We start from the raw sequence: 16,308 nt of genomic DNA on the forward strand, positions 1-16,308 counted from the left end.
ACGCTCAGAAAAGGCTGTTTGTATTGGTGTCACTTGCTGGTACATTTCAAGATTTCCAGCATCTGGATGGGTAGGTGCCTTTCCCTGCTCACACACCAGATGAATACCGGCTTTGGCCGGTACCAGCTGCATTCATGGAAGAGGTGACACAATTCAGAGCATGCTGTTTGAAGAACTTCATCCAGAGTTAAGCACGGGCAGAGCTCCTCTGGCTCCTTGCAGCAGTGCCACGGAGTATGGGGTAGAGTGGTAGTGGTTGCCAGCAAGGTGTAGGTGGGCTCCTCATGGTAGCTGGGCTCCTCTGAGTTTCCATGATGAGGGTGGTGAGGTGCTGGCACAGCTGTCCTGAGGGGCTGTGGGTGCCCCATTCCTGGAAGCAATCAAGGCCAGGTTGGATGGGGCCCTGGGGAGCCTGATGTACTAAGAAATGTCCCTGCTCATGGCAGGGGGATTGGAGCTAGCTGATCTTCAAAGGCCCCTTCCAACCTAAACCATTCTATGATCCCATGACGTCTCATCCTGCCACATGCCTGGCCACTGCAGCACTGTTCCTGAAACTTGCTGCTCTTCTCTTCACCCACTCTCCCATTGCCAGGAATAGAAGCTGAGCCCAAGATGCTGAGTTCATCTTATTTCTTGTGTCTCGGGAGAAGATGCGTATTCAAAGTGCAGATAAAAGGGAACAGAAACCCTAAGTAAACAGCAGCGCATCATTTTTATTTAAAACTGTCCTATGTAAATATAAAGTTCAACATTATGGGTTTGTTGTCCCAGTAGGAGAAAGATTAAAATGCTTATTAATGGGATTTAAAAGCAGGAGTTCAGTTATATTAGCTACAAAAATATAATTATCATAATTAAGATTGCAAAGCACTAATGAAGCTCTTTAATAATTATCCTTTTTCCTCAGAGATTAATTTTGTAAAACCTGATTTGAATTTTACAACACACTGGAGAAACTTTGTTGGTGTAAAGATGGGAACCACTGCTAGCAGGAGAGGGCTGAGAGCAGCAGCACTTGGCACACTGATGGGATGTGCTGGCACCAAGGCTCAGCCTGCGCTGGGAGAGACTTGTGGTCACAAATGGTGCAAAACATGGGTGCAGCCTTGGTCTGATGCTGTGTCTGAACTCTTGGTAGGATTACAGGCTTAGACATGAAACTATTGGACAGCACCGGGGGAGCATCCAGTCACAAAGTCCTTGCAGACAAGCAGGTTGTGCATCTCTGGACTCTGTCTCTCTAAGCTTAGGAGTGCCCAGCCAGACTCTGAGCTTGATCTTGCCAGAGGTGACCTTAAAACCCCTTAGCTTACATGATTAACCTGCAAGAGAGACCACAGGTGGTACAGGGCAATAGCCTGTATGGTCACAGGCTTACGAGGTCCCTCCCGAGAGATGGCAGAGACAGCAAATTCTCAAAATTAAATGACAACAAAGTGTCCGTTTAAAAATATCTCCCCAAAACAGATTTTCATGATTCATCTCCCTGGATGATTAAATATTTAGTTCTGCTGACAGGAATATGATAGTTACTATAGAGCAGAAAATTTAGTGCAGCGTTTGAGTTATAAGCAGATATGTTATCAAGCTGTTAACACAAAAGTGATGGGATTATTGGTGTTGATATCTGTATTCCTTTATATCATGCAGGGATGCTTTTTCCCCTGTACAGCAGCAGATTTAGGCCACAGCTTTGCGTTCTCTCGAGACAGGGGACCTCTTGTTTCTTGCATGCTATGTGCAGTAGTGGTTGTGTTTTGTCCTCCCACCTCCAGCCCCCATCTGTGGCAGAGCGGCTGAGTCCCCCATGGTTGTCACCATGCTGGGACACCTGTGAGGATGGGGAAGGCCAAGAAAAGCACTCACTGTCCAGCTTGAGTCCCAGGCTTTACTCTGTTGAGATGGGCCCACCAGGAAGCAATCACAGTGCCACAAGGGCAGGGAAAAGGCAAGGCCGCCAAGAGAGGTCAAACTTCCACATCAGGGCCTGCTCAATGGAAAGAGAGCTGCCATGTGTTTAAGTACCTAAGCCTAGAAAGGAATTGGAGTTCTCCTGTAGTTTCTGGCATAGTTTCGCTTTCCTGCTGAAATCTCCACAGAAACACGTGGCCTCAAATTTCATCATCTTAAGCATGGAGAGGGCACCATCAACGCTAGTGTAAATTTTCACAGCACTGTCAGAAATTCACAAGTCCCTTCTGAAGTAAATTTCTCCACTGTTAATAAGGTTATATCCAGGCCCAGATCCTTCGAGAGAAGAGTAACTTTGTTCCTTGAGAGCTATCCCTAAATAGTTAACAAACACACAAAAAGTGGGAGGAATGAGACCAACCTATTTCAGCTTTTGGATATTCTGCTTTACACCGTAGTGCAACTGTAGCCTGTTTAATTGGATGGAAAGGATTAGAAGGATCTTGTCAAGGCTATTGCTGCTGGGAAGAAAAGAAGAAAAAAAAAAGACAGAGACTTTGACAACAGTCCCATCAAAAAAGACTGATTTTCTATTTATGTCAGTGCTTCCCAGTTAGTTCTTGCCAAACAACACAACAATCCTTGAGATTCCAACAAATAAATATTCAGAGTGTTATATTTATGTATCCTGCCAGTTTGCCTGTTTTGGCTGAGCGTTTGACCGTCAGATCATAGGTCAGATGTTAGATTATTCTACTAATTTAAATATTTGCCTGAGCATATTTTATAATTGAGACCATCTTCCTTCAGGGGAAGGAAGGTTTCAGAGCTAATAATCACAAAATAATCTGTGCAGCTCTACCTGTACGTTTAGGCCTGGATTTTGCAAAAATATAAGCACATAGGGGACTTCTTACAGCAGTGTAGAGTTAAGTACATGTTAAAATCTTTGTACGTTTGGGGTTTCTGATACTGCGAGGATTAAAGTTTTATAAATACCTAAAACAGATTAAGAACATGAGAAGCAGAGAGAGAAAAATACTTTTCTTTTGCTGTTAGGGGCCTTCCTCATGACAGGGCTTTTTCTTTTTCTTCTCTTTTTTTTTTTTTTTTCTTCCTAATTCCACAATGAAGTGAATATTCTTTTAAATTGGTGTCTAAAGATGACATGACAGATGCTTAACATACAGTGATGCAATGTTAAAATGTGTACCTCACGTTCTTTTCTCCTTGATGTCAGGTTTATAAAGCAGGAAAAATGTCACTGTAGAGGAGTGAGTGCACAAAGTCTTGGTAGAATAGAAGAGAAAAAGCATTAAAATGATTTCAAGAATGTTGTGTAGGAACTTATTCAGGGAGCATGAAGATGTCCCTGGTAGTAGCCAGCTGAGTAGAACCAGAACCACAGGACAATTTGTGTTGGAAGGGACCACAGTCTGTCTCCAGTCCAATCTGGCAGCTCTGTGGTCAGGCTGTGTTGCTCATGGATGCCCTGTCAGGTCCTAACAGCCTCCGAGGATGGGAACAGCACAGCCTCTCTGGGCAGTCTCTACCAATGCCTGGCTGTGCTCATGGGAGAAGTTTCTCCTCTCTGAGTTGATGCACATGATTTCTTCTTCTTCCATCCTGCATTGCCATGAGGAGCCTGATTCTATCTCATCAACCCTCTGTAGGTTCTGGTGAATTAAAACCATCCCTTGTCAGCAGTGAACAATCACAGTTCCCCCAGCCTTTCCTCATGGGGAAGTGCTTCACATTCCACACCCTGGGGGCCCTCTGATGAATTCCATTCAATCTTTTCTGTGTTGAGGTGTCCAGAACTGGACAGTCCTACCTTAGACATGGTCTAACAAGTGCTGAGTCAACGGGAATAACCTTTTCCCTCAATCAAGTCATACCCCTATTCATGCCACCCAGGGTACAAAGGTGTACCACCACCTCGTGCATAGCTTGCCAGAACTCCTAGGCTGATCCACAGCAGTCCACCTCCAGCCTGTACCAGCATCAAAAACTCTTCCATCCCAGATGCAGGATATGGCTGTGGTCCCTGTTGAATTTCATGAGGTTCCTGTCAGTTCTTTCCACCACCCTGTTTAGGATCCCCTGATGGCAGCCCAGCCTTTGTGTGTGAAGCCAATATAAATGACACCCTGTACTCCCTTCCCATCTACAAATCCTGTGACTTACAGTAGACAATCAGGTTGCTCTGGTATGATTTACTCTTGGTAAATCCACGATGACTGTTCTGTGTCATGTGTCCAGATGTTGTCGGTAGGCTTACTCCACAATTTCCCAGGAACTGAAGTAAGGCTGACTGGCTTGTTGTTTCCTGTTACCTTGTGGTTGATTTTGTGTTGTTGTTGTTAAAGATGGGCGTATCAGCCTTTTTCCAGCAATCAGGGACCTCCCTCAGTCTCCACAGTCTCTCAGAGATGAGAGATATCAGCCTAGTGATGACAGCGGCATCTCTCCCAGTACTGGCAGAGGCAGCCTATCAGGCCTCACCAGCTTGTATAGGTCAAGTTGCTTCAAGGTCTTTTATGTTCCTTGAGCTGACCCTCAGCTGTTGCTGGTCTTTCAGATCCTCCATGATCCTGCTTCCAGCACAGAGTCCTGGGTGACCTTGTGGGGGAAGGCTACAACGAAGGCATCACTACCTCAGACATATCTTTCACTATCTAAAGGGGACTGTAAATAAGAAGGGGATGGACTTTAGCAGGGTCTTTTGTGATAAGGGGAAATGGTTTCTAACAGAAAGAGAGGGAAGAACTTTATTTACAGTAAGGGTGGTGAGGCACTGGAACAGGTTGCCCAGACTGATAGTAGAAGTTCTGTCCCTTGAGTCAGACTGGATGGGGCTCTGAGAAACCTGATCTAGTTGTAGGTGTCTCTGCACATTGCAGGGGTTTGAACTATAAATAACCTTTAAAAGTCCCTTCCAACTCAGATGATTCTGTGATCCCTTTGCTGTCATTAATCCACCCACCCGTCCAGTTTTGTAGCAGTCCTTCCTTATTCAACTTTCTACTGCTGTGGTACTGCAGAACAAGCTCTTCTTGTTGCCACTGGCTTCCCTTGCAAGTCTCAGCTGCAGGTGAACTTTGGCTTTCCAGACACCACCCCTACACACCCAATAAAACCAATACAGAGACAGTAACTCGAGAGGATGATTTACCATCTTCTGCCACATTGCTCGTGCACAACCTTTGACAAAAATCAGGCTGTGCACCCTAGTTTTCTAAGTCCTATTTTTCCTGATTTTACAGTAGTTACAGCACAATTCTGCATAATTTTATAAGAAAGGAGGAATACACATATGCCAAACCAGTAATGATGCAACCTTTAAGTACCCTGTGCCTCAGTTTCATTGTTAAACCAGTCAATTCCATCCCACCATCTCTGTTTTGCCATATCCCTGCTTTTCTATACATGCGTTACCCTTCTGTGTAGGGGCTGTCCTCCCCAGCAGAACAGGCTTTCCCTCATCAGGGCCATGTGACAAGCCCAGGTCCCACCCTGCAGGAGAGCAGGCTGTGAGCAGACCATTGCAATCACGTCCTCCGTTCATCACACGCAGCAATGTTACCGAACTGACCTACTTTTCCTGTCCGCCCACGGAAGGCTAATCCTGTTTAGCATTGCTGGAAGGGGACGGGCACGCGGAAAAGTGCTCGGAGTTATACAGATGGCAGTCTTTGCTGATTAATGTTACTTTAATTTGTTTGCCTTTCTGTTTGCAGCCGTGTGAGGGGAGAGTAGCGTGGGGCTGAACCCAGGGATTCACTTATACTGCTCACTGAAGTCTGAGTGGCATTAGCCATTCAGCAACAATCATAATAAGGAAGATAACAAGCATGCACGTCCTGATCTCCGTCAGGGACACCAGGCTCTGTACAAACTTTACGCCTTGCTCACAAGCTAGAGATAAAGGATGCCCTGCGCTCACCCTGGCTGCCCTCCTTGCAGCACTGCGCTGCTGGCATCAGCTGTGCTCCTCCTAGCTCAGACAGATGCAAATGATGCTGCACCTATAGGGGGCTCACATATCCTGCACCCCAAACTCAAACTGCCACCAGGGCTACAGGGGAAGCTGTCAAACAGCTCACAGCAATAGGTGCAACACTTGGATAGAAAAGAATACCTTTGCTTGCTAAATAAAGAATAAAAACAAAGTACAGCATGAGCCCTTACTTATCCTCATTATAATTTCATAACACTCAGTTGCATTACCTGTGAGCAGTCCCTGCCAACCCCAATTTGGAAGAGGGGAGCATTCATTTCTGTCAAATTACATCACTTTCATTGTCTGCATTTGGATGATTTTTTTAATGTCTGTTTTGCTTTAAGCCAGTCACCATGTAAAGATTCACTGTAAATACATGTGTGAAATGTGGAGAAGCCCATAGTTACATAAACTCCAGTATTTCCTCCAAAAGTTTCCTTCTTCTTTTCTTTTTGTGTTAGGTCTTCTTTGGAAACCCATAAACAACCTCTTATTCAGTGCAAACAGAATGTAGTAAACCACTGACTAAAGGAAGACCGAATTGCACACTGTCAGGCAAAGGCAGACATAGCTCTATGCCCAGACTCACACCGTGCTGCTGGACTTCTCCTTTGATTGTAAAAATAGTGATTCCCATAACAACTGCAGCATTACATGACCTCTAGTAACTGCAGACTGTCTTTCTCCCACTGAAAAAGCAGAGCGCCTTCTCAAATGACAATCTCTATCATGAAGAAAACTCATGGGGCAACCCACCATGAGGGAGAGGAAAGGGGAGGAAGAGCACATCGTTCCCCCTAAACTGCCTGCTGTAGGGCTGGAGGAACACTAGTGCTGTGAGTACCCACCAAGCTACCCCAGGCACAGCCTGGGGCCTCTGGGAGAGATTCACATCTCTGTCTTCATCATTATCGACAGAAAGATGTAATTCAGCTGAATTAACTGAAGGTGATTGAAAATTCCTGTTAAATGTCAGACTGATTTGTAGGAGATGAGATTAGCTCGCCACGTGGCAGTTTACTGAGAAATCAACATCTGCTTATGTGTATTTTGGGTGTCAGTCATGTTACAGTATATCCTTGTGAGCAGTAGTAGGACAGTAAGGAGGGAAACTAACCTCACTAACTCACTGAAAAACATGCTTCCAGAGTACCATGAGGTGATCCTGATCAGGACCGAGGTAATTTTACAGTGTGAGCTCTGTGTCCACTGGGAAAACTGTGTATCAAAATAAACACATGCAGCCTTTCTTCTGGGGAGTCCCTGCAGAGAGCTGGCACCATCCCTGTATTAATCCTTTCCCAAGCAGCTAGTGAGTATGAATGAATGAATGGGGGAAGATGTTGGTGCTGTAATTCCCCATGTGATGACCAAGCCAGGGGTGCATGGTTTTGTTTCCTGGATGCCCCGTTTTCCCACTAGCTGAAGAAGCACTCATTTTGAAAAATAGAGAAAAACTAAAAGGAAAACATACCACCCAGAGCTCTAGCCCCCATGTTCCTGCTTTCTGCTGGGGATCTGCTGCAAACAGAGGAGCCCCTGGTGCAGCAGAGGAGGATCATCGGTGATTCAGAGAAAGTCCTCTGCTGACACTGCCGTGTGCCTCATATCATGTCCTAGATCACAGAATCATAGGATGGCCTGAGTTGAAAAGGACCACAATGATCATCTGGTTCCAACCCCCCTGCTATGTGCAGGGTCACCAACCACCAGACCAGGCTGCCCAGAGCCACATCCAGCCTGGCCTTGAATGTCTGCAGGGATGGGGCATCCACACCCTCCCTGGACAGGAGGTTCCAGCGCATCACCAGTGAAAAACTCTGAGTGAAAAACTTCCTCCTGTGCAGTGGTGCCTTGTGAGGAAAGCTCTAGCAAGGAGAGACAACAGAGTCCTAAATGCCAGCCCTTGCTGTACTGCCAACGCCTTCTTTGCTCTCCAGTGACATAGCTGGGCATTGCAGATTCAGCAAGTGAGCAAATAACAGTAAAAATCCTGCTGAGTTTATCATCACACTTTTGCGTGAATTATTTGAAAATTCCCTCGTTGGGCTGCCAGCCCCATTTTGTCATTTGGTGAATAATCACCCATAGGATTTGTAGAATGCTGGTAAAGAAAATTTAACTGGGCCTATAAATTTTCCTGGTCTAAAATACGGACTGTGCTATGGCTGACTTGTCTGTTTTCAAAGCCAAAGAAATACATGAAGAAAAAAAAAAAAACAAAAAAAAACCCTAAAAACTACATCATGCTATTTATTTTCTGTATCATGGAATTCAGCAATTTAAATTTGCCAGCCCTTCAGCCTTCATATTCTCTATTTATGCTGCTCCATCGACACATAGAGTCCCGTGAAACACCAGCTTTACCCTCCAGTCAGTGACTCGTAGCTTTAATTTCTCCTTTCTCTTATATCTGATGAAAAATTGCAGGGTTGTTCCGTGTTCTTAGCTAACCACTGAGTAATGAGCACGTGGAACAGGACTGTGAAAGTGCCACTGACAGAAGGAGGGAATTTGTCCACTGTTCTTTCTATTGATAACTTTTCACTCCTGATTTTTAATAAGGCAGTTTGGAAACAGGCACATTCCTGTGTGACTCATAGGTGGCAAATACCATGGGCTTAAATAACGTGCAGCAATTAACTTCCCTCCTCCCCTCTCCAGCGTTACTCATGTTCTACATTTTGAGGAAGAATGAAATGGAAAACTTGCTGATTATTGCGAGTGCTATCACTGCGTGTCATTACACCGTGCCTTTGGTAAAGATGCTTGGGCCAGCCCAGCAGTGTGATGCTGCCCATTCAGTAAATGGGTGCAGTAAGGGGCTGAAGGAAGCATTTGAGGGGAATATGGGAGCACCTCTAATGCCTCCTCAACTTGCTTTCAGCCTAGGGCTCATCCAGCCTGCAAGCTGGCAGAGAGCATCCTCGACACTGAAAATCCCCTGAGAAATGTCTGTTTCTGTACAGTGCTGGCACGCAGTGTTATGCCTGGGAGCCTTGATCCCTGGCTGCAGCCCCTACAGCTAGTATGACGCTGAGGAGTAATGCTGTCTGCGATGGATGTTTCTTAAAATCATGGACTGTGGCATAAAGCACTGCTGACACATTTATCTGACCTGGATATCATCACTCTGTTATTAGAATGAAATTGCGTGACTCTGAGATTAACCTGAAAGTAGAGCTAACAACGTGACGATTCATAATGGTTCTCTCATTCCTTCCTCAGGAAAAACTGCTTAGACAATCTAATGGATGAAGATGAGAAAGACAGGGCAAAGAGGTGAGCACTTTTCCTTTTTGAACTCTCTTTAACTCTTGGTGAGCTTAATGGTGCTTGATGCTGCAGAAGCTGCTTTATCTCAAATCAATTAATCAAAAAGAAGAAAGGGAAATAAAGCCAAGCCCATCCTGAAAAACTGCCATATCACAGATTGCAAGTCCTGGCCACCCTGTAAGAGGAAAATAACTTACCAATGTTTCCTGTAGAAATGGTCAGAAAAAGGAAGGGTGTGTTTTTTCACACTAGTGCAGAGCACAAGGCCTGAAGAACCAACAACGCAGTCCTGCTTCTGTAGCACGTCATCACAGCTCTCATAGCGTATAAAAATAAGTGACTTTCTTTTAACAAGAAGCATATTGCAAAAGGAAAGGAACGTTAAAAATGTGGGGTGTTTTTTGTAGTATGGTGGCCATTTACTCATCAATGTCTACCTTACGGTGATGAGAACACACAGAAGTTATTTTCCTAACAGAGAAAGGCTGTTCAAAGTGCTGTGTCAGCCCTAAAGTGGCAGAAACATTTATTTCCATATATTCTTTGCTCCACGATGAAGTCCCAGCTGATACGTAGGCAGGAAATTGTTGCGAGCACTTTGTGGGCAGGGGAAGGCTGTGCTTCAAGGCAGAAGAGCCATGCAAAAAAACGCTAATAATTGTCCAATCTGGCTGGCATCTACAGTGTCACAAAGGCTGTTGGAAAGCATTTATTTATTTATTTTTCTGGGAGCGTTATCAATACTGCAGCCTGCAATCTAATTGCTTGAGAGGGAGCCTCCGGTTGCATGCATTTTTTTTTTCCTCTCGTTCCCCCTAATGAGAGTAATTTCCAGTCTAGGCACAACTAGTTGATCCAGTTTCATCTCTTTTGATTCCTTCTCTTCTTTTTCTTTCCCTGCAGCCTTTTCTCCCCAATATAGGTCAGTACACGCTGCAGCCATGCTCAGCCACTCTCCCTTGCTCCCTCCACCAGTATATGCAGGGCTGCAAGGAATCACCTGCTTTGCCCTTTGTGGGGTTTGACTGATAAAATAGGGGCACGGTACAGCGTGTGGCTGTGCCAATACATCCACAAAGAACACAAACACCTGCAGGCAGGGTGGTCTTGGGGAATGGATGCTTCCTGTCACATCACGTCACATCTGTCTTTTTAGTGCACAAGGACCTGAGGAGTGTAAGATGCACTTGCACTCCTTGGGTCAAGGAGGTGGAGGGCAGTGGGCAGCCCACATCTAGCTGGCATCACCACTCATCATGCTTAAGACCTAATCTTCCAGATATTAGCATTGTTGAAAGAAAAACGCGTTAAATGAACACACAAAGGACAAAAATAGAATTAGGCGTATCCTCACGATCGGCGATTGTCATCACCATCTGGTGTGATTTTCATGCCGTTTGTTCAGGGAGGAAGATTTTGACGTGCCCTGGGGCAGGCCTGCTCTAAGGTGGATGAAAGAAAAGATAACTTTCAAGATGTAAAGAGGAAATCACCTCTTCAAATTGCAATTTAAGTACTTCTTGGTTGTTAGAAATAAGTCTAAATTGGAAGCTAAGTTTGTATTTGTGGAATCATAGAATATCCTGAAGAAATCCACAAGGATCATTGCGTCCAAGCCCTGGCTCTACCACCCAAAATCCAAGCCCTGTGTTGGAGGGCGCTGTCCAAATGCTCCTTGAACTGCAGCATTTGGGGCTGTGACTGCTGCACTGGGCAGCCTGTTCCATGCCCACCACCCTCTGGTGAAGAATCTTTTCCGAATCCCCCCAGCCTGATCATAAGAGGCTTCACAGAAGTCTACAGTTACTACAGTACATGAGAACCACCAAGATTCATTTATAAAGCTGCGTGGTTCCTTACAAAGCTTTAAAGAAAGACAAATGTGGGAGAAGCCATTGGCTGAACATTCTGCTCTTACGAAGATCAGAAGCTGTAATTTCATTTTCAATTTTTTTGATGCTAGATTAAGTGTACTTCATTTTATAGATCTATTAATATCAAACAAAAGGCATTCTTTTTTTTTTTTTCTCTCTTAACCCTTTTACTGTTTCTTTCAACTAATAGAAAATTATTTGTATACATACATACATATATATATACACACATACGTACATATACATATATTTATTTAGCAATTAATTTGAACTGCAAATTCCAGCCAAAATCAGCTTGGAGTAAACCTTGAGACAACACTTAATAAATTAAGACCGGCAGTTGCCATTTTCCACTCCAATAACATGTAAATTTAAGACTCTGGATTAAAGTGTATGGTACAGCTACCTGCTCTGATGCATGTGAAATGTAATCCACTGGGCAGCCAAAAGAAACAGGAAATTTAGTGTAAAGTCACATTTCATTGTAGATCAGCATAGTGCAGTAGCTGCTGGTCAACAAATATCGGCCTCTAAGAAAATAAGCAGCAAGAATGTGAGAATAAAAATGGCTGTTGAGATCACTTTTGAATCGGTGGGTTTGATCTTTCTGAATTCAAGCTGTCCTGTTTTGCCTCTAGCTGTATTCACTACAATTCCAGATTTTATTCATACTGCATCTCCTTCCCCCTTGGGTATGCGTATTTTTTGGAGTAGCGGGGAGGGAGGAGAACTGGGATGAGCGGTGTGGAAATAAGACTGTTTTGGCTTACTGTAAGTGAGATGGCCTAGCAATGAAGTAAACAAGGCGAGGGAGTAATCTTCCAAGGGAAGTGATGAAACCTGCATTATTTAAGGCATTTACAACTGGACTGAACTAAAGCATTTACAAGCATACTTTAATAGTTTAGATGACCCAATTATGGGGTTTTTCCCCCTCTTTTCCCCTTTTTTAAGATTTGACTGTGATCATCGATTCAGGTCTTGGTAGAGTCCTTTCTATTAAAGGAGTTTTTATGTTTCCTATGTGAATTAAATGTCAAGTGTTAAAAATAGGTACTTTATATTTCTGTCAAAGCATCTTTATTTTGGCAAAGCAACACTTTCCCTATAGAGGGCTGGTACTTTATTTTCAGGAGGATTAAGACCCTTTGAGCTTAAAATGAACTGAGGACTGAATTATGAGAAAGTAAAATGTTGACGTTCCTTAAGTCCCCTTGAACTGTACAGAAATAGGATAAGGATGGAGCTTTTCACATCTTGTTCTGACAGCCTTTTGCACTGCAATAAGAACAGGCTGGAATCAGTCAGGCAGTATCCACCCAATCTCTCGTGTTCCAAGCTGTAAAATAATCAAACGCTGGCTTCTATCCAGTGCATCTCCAAGCGTGTTCAGGGTCGAGAGCAAGACAAACAAAAATTACCCAGCCCTCTGTTGGTAGTAACATCCAGAAGCCTCTGCAGTGTTTTCTCTGCTGAAAATGTTTATTGCCGGACTGGTCCTTGGGGGGATGTAAATGCTGGGCTAAGTTCTGCTCTCATTTTCACCAGTGTGTGGACAGAACTTACAAGGTACAGCAGAATTAGCTGGGATGAGATGCTCAGAAGGAGAACTGGCCTCTTGGCTTTGATTTTCTGCCTACATATAACCAGATTTTTAGGACTTTATGTCATTAATGAGGCAAATCTTGCTGCTTGGTGACCTCTCAGAAGAACAAACACATCTTCTGGATCATGCTTATTTTGACATAGCTACAGAAGTCTGAGTGATAGTCTTCATGTAGAAAGACGGTCATATTTTTAGAGATCATTCAGAATCCTTTATTTGTGCATTGCTTCGTATATGTTTAAAAAATAAATAAAGTACACAAGCTGAAAAGATTATCAACAGCTTAATGACAATGTCATGAAGTTGCTAAAAAACCCCAGATGAAATCATGTCCCTTCTTCTGATGAGTTCTTCAAATACAGCAGAAGTAGGCTTTCTCTGATGAGCCAGCAATGGAAACAGGCAGGACTGGCTGAGTGGTGTGGTGTCACCACTTCACACCTGAAGAGTTGTGACATTTGGACCTAAAATTATTCACCCAGTGGCACTCTGGGTTATTATATTACATTACAGGCCAGAAGCTATGACCAGGCTAGCACTTCTGAGCCTCACATCCAGGTATATGTCCTGGCCTTGACCCTCACCCATGCTGAGATGAGATGCGTGCATCAGCCATCCCTCCTTTACTCCCTGGTGACCTTGGAAATGAGACTGAGCTGGGGGTTTATGAGCCAAGTGGGAGCCTCTGCTATGATGATGAATGCCCTGATATGAATGACTGGAAGACAACAGCCCCATGGCTCTCTGTAACCCAGCTTAGATGTACCCAGAGGATTTACACGAAGAGACAGTCTCTAGGTGGACCCCATTCCAGTGCAGTGGCTAAGCTGAAGGGCTAGAGTTCCTCTTAAAACTGCCAAGATGGGTATGTCCCATAGTTTCATCAGTCTCCACTCTGCTCCTTTGTGAATGATTTGCCAGTGCCAGTCTTCACATAATGAGGCATACAGCATGCTGATTTCCACATGCATGCATTACAAAGAGGAGGTGCGTGTTGATTTCTCTTCTTTCTTCTCTCATCTCTTTTTTCTCCATCTACAGGGCTTCACGTAACAAGTCTGAAAAGAAGAGGCGTGATCAGTTCAATGTTCTCATCAAGGAGCTCAGTTCAATGCTTCCAGGCAACACCCGTAAAATGGACAAAACTACTGTGCTGGAAAAAGTCATTGGCTTTCTACAGAAACACAATGGTAAGAGTTACAGCAGCTCATCATGCACTTGCCAGACGCTGTTACAAAATCCTGTTTCCTTCAGCGATTATCAAAATGGCTCAAGGGGCTTAAAAATGCCAACGTAAGGTATTTTTGTCTATCTCATGGCTTCTAAAAAGATAATTTACAGTCATTGTGCAGCCCAAATCCATATCCTTGGTTGCTCTTTAGTTGAGAATGGCTCTCAACCTGCTATGGAAGGGGGTGAATGTCAGGAATGGAGGCAGCTGTGCCCTGCAGCTCATGTGAAGAAAAGGGATGCTTTGGACGAGAGGAGCATGGGGCCGGAGGGAAGATTCCTCTCCTTGAAACTGGCAATATTCTGAGAAGAAGAACAAAGCAATCACCTCAGCTTCTCTACAGAAAAGTACAGAAACAGTCTGATCAGCCCCTTGCTCCTCAGTGTACTCTGTAGGACTCTATTTCCACAGAGAGCAGAAAATTCAAACTGGGAAAGGCCCCAGTTTTTTGAAGTCAGTGTCAGCAAATTGTGTCCACAGAAAGCTTTGCTTGGTTTACCCAAGCAGAAAGCTATGTCATGTTTATAGAGCATGCTGTTGCATGCAATTTTGGCCTTGGAAAGGCAGGAGCTTGTTTTAGGTTGCAAATACAGTGACAGTGAGGTGTCTCAGAAAGGTTCTGAGACACTGCAGAAATCCCTGACCCTGCTGCTCTGTCCCCATTGGTCTCGTTTCCATTCAGCGCAATGAGCACACATGGAAGGGCCCCTGATGCGTGCACATCCTCCAGCAGCAAAAAAAGACTGATAAAGTGCTTCTCCTCTATAAATCAGTACTGACTTGAGGTCCTCTTGCTCTCGTTCCATGAGGAAGAGGCTGAGAATTTAGCAGGCGACTATGGGGAACATCCCTGGTCCCACAAAGTGGGGTATTTATTTGTTACAGAGTGATAATAGTAACATATTTTTTTAGCTCCCCAAGACAGAGTTAAGCAAAGTGTGAGTATGCTCAGTTATAAAAGCCAAGCAAAGAGAAATCATACAAGTCTTGAAAAAGTGTAGACAAGTGTGGCTGATAGCCCAAATGATTTACTACAAAAGGCACTTCATTTCTAGGAGAACAACTGGGTAAAAGAAATCAAACAGTCATAAATCCTTCCACAGAAATTGGGTCAAACTGTGACTGGTTTTGTGCACTCGCTAAAAACAGTAAACGTTGTCTATTTTTAAACTAGATTAGTAGTCACACAATATAATACAAAGCATCACCGTTTAAAAATGTTGATTATCTACAGAGTAGTTTGGATCTGCTTTATTCAATCGCATTTCCCTCTCACTTAGTAGGCTAAACCAAGATTTTAGTTATAACAGAGGAGGAGGTCAACTTTTAGAATTTTTGGTTTCGTAAACAGTCTCTTTCTTTATAATCCACAGAATCTCACAAATCTCAAGTAATTCTTCTAGCAGTTGATGTTTTGTGTGTATCAGCTTTCCCAAGCTGAAAGCATCCTCTACTTTGAGACTATGTAATACAAATCTGGCTGGGGCTGATCTCCACTTTTCTTTCATCTGGGTTTTCATATCTCCATGTAAGACCATCCTAGCTGCCCGTGACAGCCCCAGCAGTGCAGACAGCAAGCTGAACTCACTGTGTCTCCACTCATAAACCTGAACAGAGCTTTCATTTATTTCTAGGAGACAGTGTGCATAGGAAATGTTATAAATTTACTCTCTTTAATAGCACTGAGCCATTTTCATTTCCCTAGCCAGTTTGCCTATGTGCTTGGAATAAGGAGCATTGGGTATTGCGTGCTCTGTAAGTGTTAATCAATAGGATTAATTAGCAGGTGGTGCTGAAAGGAAAAACGGCAGGCTGCACTCAGCATCCCCTCGCTACCAGCACTGAATGACGAAGCCCATGTGGAGAAACAGAGTGAGCAGTGAACAAAACCAGCACCAGACTGTAAATCATAAGATCTACCCCATAACATTGCCTGACAAGTCTGGTAATGCAACTCTCAGGCAAAGCTTTTTGGAGCTTACCACAGCGTGCCCAGCTATCCCTGGTACGGTGCCATGTTTCACTGCTAAGTCATGATTTGTCACTCTGGTGTGTCTGCACTCCACTCAGGCACCACTCATCCACGGGCTTTGCTGGCAGCAGGTCCATCCTCCTGTGCACCATCTACGTGGACATGGAGGATGCCTCTGAGAGCATGAGCATGGGAGACCCCCTTCTGACAGGATCTGGGGGGAAACCTCAGTGCTCCAACTCTTACATTTCCCAAAATATAAGTGATGCAATGCCCATGTATCACTTGCATTTTGGTGAATGGACAAAATTCCTCTGGTGTTTGGGGTTATGGGGCTTTGGGTCTTCTCCAAAGGGATTTTCTTGCTGTTCCTCATTTGACACAGTGGCTGTAGGCTGAACTCTAACTCCTGGCTGTCCTAAATTTTAAGCA

At 44.2% G+C, this 16,308-nt stretch overlaps 1 protein-coding gene across 9 annotated transcripts in view; it reads left to right on the forward strand.

The window, feature by feature from the left end:
- The window catches only part of NPAS2 (neuronal PAS domain protein 2), a 90,989-nt gene that overhangs the window by 35,766 nt on the left and 38,915 nt on the right, over positions 1-16,308 (forward strand). For all 9 annotated transcript variants that reach the window (XR_001552316.1, XM_015850417.2, XM_015850382.2 and 6 more), the window contains 2 exons: positions 9,146-9,199; positions 13,715-13,863. Coding sequence is in view for 8 of the 9 variants with exons in the window: in XM_015850417.2 (XP_015705903.1) it covers positions 9,146-9,199; positions 13,715-13,863 (203 nt within the window). In the remaining variant the exon portion in view is untranslated. The remainder of the gene's footprint in view (positions 1-9,145; positions 9,200-13,714; positions 13,864-16,308) is intronic.

Source organism: Coturnix japonica, chromosome 1 (assembly GCF_001577835.2).
Source record: "Coturnix japonica isolate 7356 chromosome 1, Coturnix japonica 2.1, whole genome shotgun sequence".
Lineage (NCBI taxonomy): Eukaryota > Metazoa > Chordata > Aves > Galliformes > Phasianidae > Coturnix > Coturnix japonica.